Here is a 9,508-nt window from a genome sequence, read left to right on the forward strand (position 1 = left end):
CACGCGTCTGTACTATGTGGTGTTGTCCTTTCTTCCAATTTCCAAAACACACTTAATGAAGATGGACCGATGGAGTGCCGTTTTATTCTCCAAAATATTCATTTTCAAGATACTGACTTTCTCTCTTCACTTTTTTTTACCCTCCAGTTTTTCACAGTCAATTGATTAACAATGGCATTTTTTCACAGTTCCATCACCTACTATTATAGTACCACCAAAGTTCCTTTTAACTTTATCATTCTTTGATTTTTTTCTCTTCTGTTTCTATCAATTATTTACCCATTAATTCCTTTTTTCCAGATTCAATTTTTCGATATGTTCTAAATAGACAACAACATTGTGGTAATTTGTTAATATGGGCGTATGTATCATTCTTTGGTATAGATTTACATTTTTGCAATTTCTCCTTTTCTTGTTGTTTGTTTTAACAATGGCAATTTGTGCACCAATAATCTCGGATGTTGTAGATTTTTTTAATGTTAATTTTGATTTGCAGAAACTTCGGGCTTTACAAGATGCTATTACAGCTTATGCAACCGCCAAAGAAGAGGTAATTTCACAAATATGTTAATTTTAATTATTATTTTTGAAATATTTTGAATTTGATTTTGACATTTATATCACAAAAATATGTAAATACACCTTAAATGATGTTTTCTTTCTTCTTCACTTGTAGAGATTATACTTTGTGCGCTCTTGTTCTCTTGTAGTGAGATTATTAAGTCATATAAGTTGAATTTTGTATTAGATAGTATATTATTGAATTTCGTTCGGAAAGGAAACAACTTTTGTTAGTTGTATGGAATTTAACTTTTGATATTCATATTATGAGTCTTTTTTTTAAACTCTTTGAAGCCTCTTAATTTACTATAGCACAGGGCCCCTAAATTCTACGAGACGGCCTTGCCTATTAGCCAACACTTCTCCTCCAAATAAAATAATATCACTCTTATTACCTACCAACTCTAACCATGGCTCACATTCTTTTTCCTTAAAATAAAATAATGCTACTTTTACTAACTACTAACTCCTACCACATCTACTTTCAATAAAATAACAAATGATAACCAACAACAATTTATCATCTAAAATTACGTGTCTTGATAAGTGTCAAGAATATTCGGTGACTAAGGGAGTATGTGAACAAAAGAAGGGGGATGATAAACCTCTTTTTGCTAGATGTTTACAAACATCTAACATCTATGTAGCAGCATATAAGTAGCACACATGTCACGATATTGTTTGTCCAAAACAAATTATTTTTTGCAATTTTTAAACTTGTATATCTCAAAAAATATATATATATTTTTTTTTAAAAATACCAATATTCACATATTTTTATTCTCTACAAATAGACATCCATTTTGATATAATTTCATCATATTTTTATTTTACTCTTTTGTATCTCTTATTTAGATATGCAAAAAAAATAAAATACAAACACTATCTATTTATACACAAACACTATTTTTAGTTGCATAAACACTAGTTATATTTACACGAACACTAGTTGTAGTAGAATGAACACTATATATTAGCATCGGAATTTTCGAGATCACTTTTTTGTTTAACTGACAGTGTCCAATTTTCGAGATTACTTTTTTGTTTGACTAACAACTTTTTTTCATATACATTGACAATTTTACCCCTATTAGATGTTTGTAAACATCTAGCAAAAAGAGGTTTATAATTTCATATTGGTAAAAGTATTAGTATGGGTTGGATTTGTTATAAAAAGAGTATAGCTTGGAAGATGGGTAACATAAGGTCTATAAATCCTTTATCCTTGGGGTGATATTTGGCTAGGGGAAGATAACCTGAGATCACAAATCCATGATCCTCCCCAAAGAAATGAAGTTGTTTTAACTTTTGAGTGTTGACATTATTAATGATCAAAACATAGGTAATGTAATTTCCTTAACTTACACCTCAAATCTTGGATAGAATTAACTCTATCAACTTCTCCCAAAAGGATGATTACTACTTCTCTTTATGGACTAAACATCAATCGTTCGATTCCAAAAGAGCTATGAACTCCATTGTCCAAACTAATATAAATGAGGATTCCTGGGATTGGATATGGGAAGCTCCGGGGAATCAAAAAATGTTTTTTCCGTGGCAAATTATGGTGGGATAGAATGCTTTGCAACAAGAATATAAATGTTATTAATAAAAATCATAATAAGCACTGCACTTTCTATCCTGATGTTATAGAAGATATGGGATACATTCTAAAATCTTGCCCGAGTGCTGAGAAAGTCTTGACAAAATCAAATCTAAACATAAATCAATGCCTCCCATTGACGCTTTGGCTTAAAAAGAACATTTCTCATTCATCTCAAGGTTTGGATTTTGTACCCAAAATTGTGTTGTTCTTCTTCAATTCACCATTTGGGGTCCTTGGTTAAGCCGCAATAACTGACTTTTTTGAAAACTCAACATCCCATCAGTCCTTCTCCTCAAAAACTCTACTTAGGCCGCTACCGAATGATTTTTCACCCAAAACCAAACTAAGGTGGATAAAGCTCCCAAGAAAATACCAGAACCTAGTGGTCTCCTCACACTCTAAACCAGCTAAAAAGGAATAGTCTGATTGTATGATGGTTGTTAAAGAAATAGACAGCAAGAACCTGAAAACATTTAGAGCAAGACATTAATTTAATGATTGGCACAGACGTCAGAGAGAGAAATCCTCCTTGGGATTGCAGCATACTAGGTAGTGCTCACATACTGCTGCTGTAATATCAGTACTGATGTACTATGAAGCAGTAAAGTAGTAGTGCCTACTTTAACACTCCCCCTCAAGCTGAGAGTGGAGAGGATTGTAAAACTCCCAGCTTGAATAGAAGGGACTGATGTTGTTCAGTTGTCAAGATTTTAGTGAGTACATCAGCTAACTGCTGTGCACTAGGGACATATGTAGGAAGAACATCTCCTGAACCAACTTGATCCCTGATGAAATGACAATCAATCCCTACATGCTTGGTCTTCTCATGGTGCACTGGGTTAGAAGCTATAGCTAATGCTGCCTGATTGTCACAGAAAATAGGTGTAGTGTCCAAATTTTTCAAGCCAAGATCTTTAAGTAGTTGTTTGATCCAAATGACTTCACACACAGTCATGGCAAGAGCCCTACATTCTGCTTCTGTTGTAGACCTAGCCACCACAGATTGCTTCTTAGATTTCCATGTGAGAGGTGAGTTTCCAAGCATGATACAAAAGCCAGTGGTAGATCTTCTTGTATTAGGACAACCCCCCCCCAGTCACTATCACCGTAAGCTTGAAGTTTTGCTGCAGATTGACTGGTTAGAAGAATGCCTTGTTCCTTGAACCAGCTAGGTATCTGAGTACCTTTTTGCAGCTTGATAGTGCACTGTATGGGAGCATGCATGAATTGACTTAAGACATGCACAATGTATGCAATGTCTGGTCTTGTGATGGTCAGGTAGATAAGCTTCCATATCAGCCTTTGATACAGTTCAGGATTAGGCAGTAAATCTCCTGAACTTGTAAGTAGCTTCACATGAGTGTCCATGGGTAATTTCAGGGGTCTGCAGTCCATTAGCCCATAATCTTCAAGTAGATCTGTAAATATTTTCTTTGAGATAAGAAAATACCTTGATCATTCCTATCAACTTCAATACCTAGGAAATATTTCAACTCACCTAGGTCTTTCATTTTGAATTCAGTGCTCAGAAACTGTTTTGCTTGAATGATACTTCTCATGTTGTTTCCAGTGAGTATAAGATCATCTACATAAGCTAGGATAGCTGTAAATGTAGATCCTTCTTGCTTCACAAACAGAGAGTAATCAGCATTAGATTGAGTAAATCCATTACTCTTCAATACAGTACTTAGCTTAGTAAACCACTGTCTGGGTGCTTGTTTAAGCCCATACAGTGATTTTAATAGCTTACATACCTTGAGCTTACTTTCAGTGGTAGTCACAGCTTCTCCTGGCTTATCAACATTAAATCTGAACCCTTGCTTTGTGTATCCTGGTGGCAACTTCATATACACAGTTTCTTCAAGTTCTCCATGCAAAAAGGCATTTTTCACATCCATTTGATGTGTATGCCAGCCTTGAATAGCTGCAACAGCTAGTATTGACCTTACAGTAGTCAATTTTGCAACAGGTGCAAATGTTTCACCATAGTCCAGCCCATATTGTTGTCTATTCCCCAAAACAACAAGTCTAGACTTGTATCTCAGGTCTTGCCTTTGTGGATCAATTTTAGTTGTGTAGATCCATTTGCAACCAATAGCATGCTTCCCTGTGGGTAACTCTGTAATTTCCCATGTGTTGTTGCTTTCTAGAGCCTCCAATTCTTCATTCATAGCTTTCAACCACTGCTTGTGTTTCACTGCTTCTTTAAAGAACTTGGGATCAGGTGCTGTCTCTATTGTACTTAGGAGTGATGTGTACTGCTTAGTGACTTGAATGTCAGTCACTTTTTGAACAAGATTTGCTCTCACTTCATAGTCATATGCCAAGTTGGAGCTTTGTGTTCTCTTCTGGATCTTCTTGGAGACACTGGCACATCAGTTTCCACATCCACCATATCATATATTTCTGCATCACCATCACCCCTCTCAGTATTTTCTTGGTGTGCTTCATTCATTCACTTCACTCCATACAATGTTTTGTTTAGGAGCTCACAAATGTCCACCTTCTTATGAGATGTAGTATGAAAGATGTGATAAGGATATATATTTTCATGAAACTTTACATCCCTACTCACAAATGATACTCCACTAACAAGATTATGAAGCTTGTACCCCTTCTGAGTATTTGAGTATCCAATAAAGATACAAGGTATACCTCTTGCACCAAACTTATCTTTTCTTCTATCAGGATTGTATGCCATAGCTAAGCAACCAAAGCATTTCATCATGCTGTAATTTGGTTTCTTTCCATAACACTTCATAAGGGCTCTTTCCCTGATGAACTGAACTGGGCAACCTGTTAGTAATATAGGTTGCTGTCATCACACAGTCACCCCAGAAATGAAGTGGAAGACCACTCTGAAACCTTATGGCCCTTGCCATTTCAAGAACATTTCTGTGTCTCCTCTCTACTCTGCCATTTTGCTGTGGCCTATCAGGACATGATGTTTGGTGAATTATCCCAAGCTTCTCAAAGTATGGCCTACACTTACTATCATCAAATTCTAAAGCATTATCTGATCTTATGACCTTTATGCTCTTCCAAACTGTGTCCTTGACATAGTGACAAAATTTTCCAAGGCACCAAAGGATTTCAGTAGATGCACCCATGTTAGTCTTGAGTAGTCATCTACCAAAGTGAGAAAATACCTATATTTTTCCTTATAGTTCACTTTGTAAGGCCCCCAGGTATCCATGTGTACCATTTCTAACAATCCTCCTGCCCTTGACTCACTCCTTTTAAAAGGCAACTTTGTGAATTTTGCCGAAGGACATGTAATACAAACATCCTGACATCCACCCTTCACATCAATAGAATCTATCATAGCAAGTTTCTTCATTGGAGCATGCCCCAATCTATGATGCCACAATGTTTCTTTGTTCAACTTTGGTACATCACTGTACACTAGGAAATTCAGTGTAATTTTGTGCATTCATAGCCACCCTTTTCTTGTTTCTTTGAATGACACTACTGGTCTCCTCTTTAATTCTATAAAGAGTTTTCTCAACTGGTTCATTTATCAGATAGTAAAGACCATTAGCACTTTTTCCTACACCTTTTATTTCTTCATTCACACAGTCAATGATCAGACGATATTCATCAAGAAATGTTGCCTTATATTTTAGATCTTCACACAACTTGTTCACAGACAAAAGATTATGTTTAAAAGCAGGAATGTACAGAACATTTCTTAGCTTTATGTTGCTTTCTAATATCACAGTACCAGTATGAGTGACTTTAGAAGTCTGACCAGTGGGCAAATTGATCAATGAGTTATCTTTGCATGACACAACATGTTTTAATATAGCAAAATTCCCAGTCATATGATCTGAGGCACCAGAATCCAGAATCCATGTATCCATGTTTACAGAATCAGCAAAGTAACATGACACATACCTGAGTAATGTATGTCCATCTCATCTTCAGTGTCTTCACCTTTAGATGGAGTAGGCAAGAGTCTGAGAAGCTGTTCAAGTTGTTGAGCAGTAATGGTGGTGTTGTTACTTGAAACTGACATGTTGTCACTCTGATTTTGAACATTTGCTGCTACTTTCACACCAGATGGCTTCCCTTTACTCCATTTTTGCTGACCATAATTATTCTTTCCCTTCCCTTTGTTGTATGGAAGTCCCTGAGTTCTGGCTTTGTTCTTGGGAAACCCTACTACAAACCAGCAACTTTCCTTTGTGTGTCCAGTTTTGCTACACACAGTGCATTGAGTAGTGGAAGGTGTGCTAGTAGAGGCTCCCCCTGTCCCTTTACTAAACATAGCCAATGTTTCTGTTTCTTTTTTCACTTGACTCAACAGCTCTCTCTGAGCTTCTTCTTGTTCTAGGAAGCTACATGCAGTTTCCACTGTAGGAAGAGGAGACATCATGAGGATGTTGCTTCTCTGAGTTCCATAGACTTCATCAAGTCCATTTAAAAACTGGAACAGCTTATGTTCATCTTGCTGTTGCTTCAACGAAGCTTGTTATCTCTGCTGTCACAGTAGTAATAGGAGGTAGAGTATTCAGAGAGTCCAATTCCTCCCAGTGACACTTCATCATAGTGTAATACTCACTCACCTGTTTACCTTGCTGTTTTGCTTCATATAATTCTTTGTTCAATTTGTATTTTCTTGATCCATTTGTGAGAGAGAATCTTTTCTCTAATTGCATCCATATCTGGTGTGCATTACTCACAAACATTACAGACCTCTTAATGGATTCATTTACAGAACCCAGAATCCAAGAGATAATCATACTGTTACATGTATCCCAGGCTTCTCCTTTAACAGCATCTTTCTCATCTCTTCTTACCACTCCTGTCACAAAACCTAGTTTTCTTTTTGATGCCAGACCAATTTCCATTGATCTCTTTCAAGATTTGTAGTTAGCAGACCCTTGTAGTTTTTCTATTATCAGAAAATTATTTCCATCTGATGGATGGAGATAAAGAGGACTAGTTACCTCTATAGTGGTATTAGTCATGGCAGATTTTTTCTTTCTAGCTATTTTGAGAGTAGGTTAGATGTGTTTAGGGAAGATTTTTAACGAAAAAACATGAGAAATGTAGTGAAATTTCGAGCCTAAGCTCTGATACCATGAAAACATTTAGAGCAAGACATTAATTTTCTTCACTACTTTCTCTCTTTCCTTCATTCAACTATGTTGCTGTAAACAGCTTACAACTTAGTCTTTTATAGACTAGAGAAAACCACATGAAGTTTCCTAGGAAAGTGCTGAAATAACGGCACGATTGCCAGCAACATGAAAGGACAAAAAAGCTAATGATTGGCACAGACGCCAGAGAGAGAAATCCTCCTTGGGATTGTAGCATACTAGATAGTGCTCACATACTGCTGCTGTAATATCACTACTGATGTACTATGAAGCAGTAAAGTAGTAGTGCCTACTTTAACGGAACCATGTTAGAAATAATCTATCACACATTGTGAATATGTGCAGGGAGTTGCTCCAGTTACAATCATCCGCAAGAACTAAGATCAAACACAAAGGATGGGGAGGAAACAAGTTGGCGGATACTCTAGTGAAATCAGCAAAAGAAAAAAATCTAGAAGCCAACAAATTTTGCATTTCATATGACCCTCCCCCCAAATTGTATTAATGTTTACTTAATGGACAAGCAAAACTATGGAATCTATGGATCGGAAACAATGGAAATAATGAACTCACGGGTGCTTTGGGATCTCCTATGGACTCAAACCATTTTGTATTAGGGAAAATAATTAATCTACCCACCGGGTAATATACCCACCACTAATAGAGAGTAATGGTGAGTGATAATAGTGAAATCCAACTCACATGATTAATACCCCCCCGTCCTATAATATAGTGTTTGTTTCTTTTTTACACGGTCTCCAAGACGTAACTTTGACCTTTAATATCTTCAATTTCGTATTAATAAAATATACTTCATCCGTTTCAAAATAGATGCCACATTGTTATTAAAACGGACTCCTAGGCAAAATTTCCTAAGCATGTTTAAGTAGTATAAAGTGAGCTAGATTAATTGTAGTGGTCCCCATGTGAAAGGAGGGAAAATAAAAAAGTGTTGGGGACCACATATAAAGTGAAGTAGATTAGTGTACTTAAAACAAGTTAGTAAGGGTAAAATGGTAAAAGTATAACGCAAAAGTTACTTGAATAAGGAAAAAAAACATTGTTGCATCTATTTTGAAACACCCAAAAATAGACAATGTGGTATCTATTTTGAAACGGAGGAAGTAAAAAGTTGATATTATTAAACTACACATTGAGACGAATCTAACAAGATCCCACATGAATATGTTTTTCTATATATATATATAAATAAGAATATTCAGTCAAAGATTTTAAAGTTTGACCCACCAAAAATGAAGTAGGCACATGGGACGGATGGAGTAACATTTTAATGCTTCTATTAATAGTGGGTAGATGTAGCAATGTCCTTGTATTAGTTTCTATTAATTAATATATTATCCTTTCTACCAAAAAAAGGTGTTAGCCACAAGCTAAGGCATTATGTTAGTATATCTACCTTCTAAGGGTGCGTTCTGCTCAACTTAAAAAATTAAGTTTCAGGTCCAATAAGTTCAGATAAGTTCAAATAAGTTCAGATAAGTTGTAATAAGGTCTAATAAGGGCAATAAGTTCCAATAAGGTCTAATAAGGTCCAATAAGTTCCAATCAGGTGCAATAAGTTCCAATCAGGTCTAATAAGATCCAATAAGTTCCAATCAGGTCTAATAAGGTCCAAATAGTCAATGTTCAATAAACATTTGTATTATTGTCCATTATTTTGTTATTCATAATTTCATATCACTATTAGCTGATTATGTTATTATTAGAATTATAATTAAAGTACCACAATGATTATATAATATTATACTTGTATTAGTGTCTATTATTTTTTCTCTTTCTTTTTGTTTTCTTTTTATCTTCTAGTACATTCACATAAATGAAAGGAGAAGAAAGGAGAAGAAATGAAGGAAGGAGTTAATGCTATCTACTTACCTTCACATTAATGAAAGCGAAGTGAGAATTTTTTATATGTGCCAATTTTAACTTGTTAGCAATAAATGTTAATTAATTTTTGATTTTTTACTAGTGTTTTATAACATCAAAACAAGACTATTAGATATATTAGTGGTGAAAGTTATGTATAGGCAAATATATAAATAGTAAATTTTTTGTTAAATTAATTATCATAAGAGATAATTAATAATCATTATTTGTTAAAGGACGAATTATAATAATTATTACTCCATAAAAAATTTTGAGGGGTAGTATTTACGTTAGTGGTAATATTTATGTTATTCATGGTCAATTTTTTTGTCTAATAAGGTCAAATAATTTC

The 9,508-nt window shown here is 35.0% G+C and overlaps 1 protein-coding gene across 3 annotated transcripts; it reads left to right on the forward strand.

Moving 5' to 3' along the window:
• LOC104900986 (uncharacterized) lies at nucleotides 1–7,858 on the forward strand. Of its 3 annotated transcripts, none has more exons than XM_010688525.3 (4): nucleotides 2–208; nucleotides 301–378; nucleotides 497–550; nucleotides 7,618–7,858. In XM_010688525.3, the coding sequence occupies exons 1-4, from the start codon at nucleotides 172–174 to the stop codon at nucleotides 7,698–7,700; spliced, it is 252 nt and encodes an 83-aa protein (XP_010686827.1). In that variant the 5' UTR covers nucleotides 2–171; the 3' UTR covers nucleotides 7,701–7,858. The 3 variants fall into 3 exon arrangements, 2 of the variants coding, with proteins under 2 accessions (XP_010686827.1, XP_010686826.1); XM_010688524.3 differs by having other exon boundaries at nucleotides 301–361; XR_007268951.2 differs by having other exon boundaries at nucleotides 1–342.
• The last annotated feature ends 1,650 nt before the right edge of the window (nucleotides 7,859–9,508 follow it).

Source organism: Beta vulgaris, chromosome 8, assembly GCF_026745355.1.
Source record: "Beta vulgaris subsp. vulgaris cultivar EL10 chromosome 8, EL10.2, whole genome shotgun sequence".
Lineage (NCBI taxonomy): Eukaryota > Viridiplantae > Streptophyta > Magnoliopsida > Caryophyllales > Amaranthaceae > Beta > Beta vulgaris.

Excerpts from the sequence above, each read along its gene's own strand:
- LOC104900986 (XM_010688524.3), top strand. The coding sequence starts at position 172 with ATGGCATTTTTTCACAGTTCCATCACCTACTATTATA. Across the intron at positions 362-496 it reads GGTAATTTGTTAATATGGGC|AAACTTCGGGCTTTACAAGA; the intron begins GTATGTATCATT and ends TTTGATTTGCAG. Across the intron at positions 551-7,617 it reads ATGCAACCGCCAAAGAAGAG|GGAGTTGCTCCAGTTACAAT; the intron begins GTAATTTCACAA and ends GAATATGTGCAG.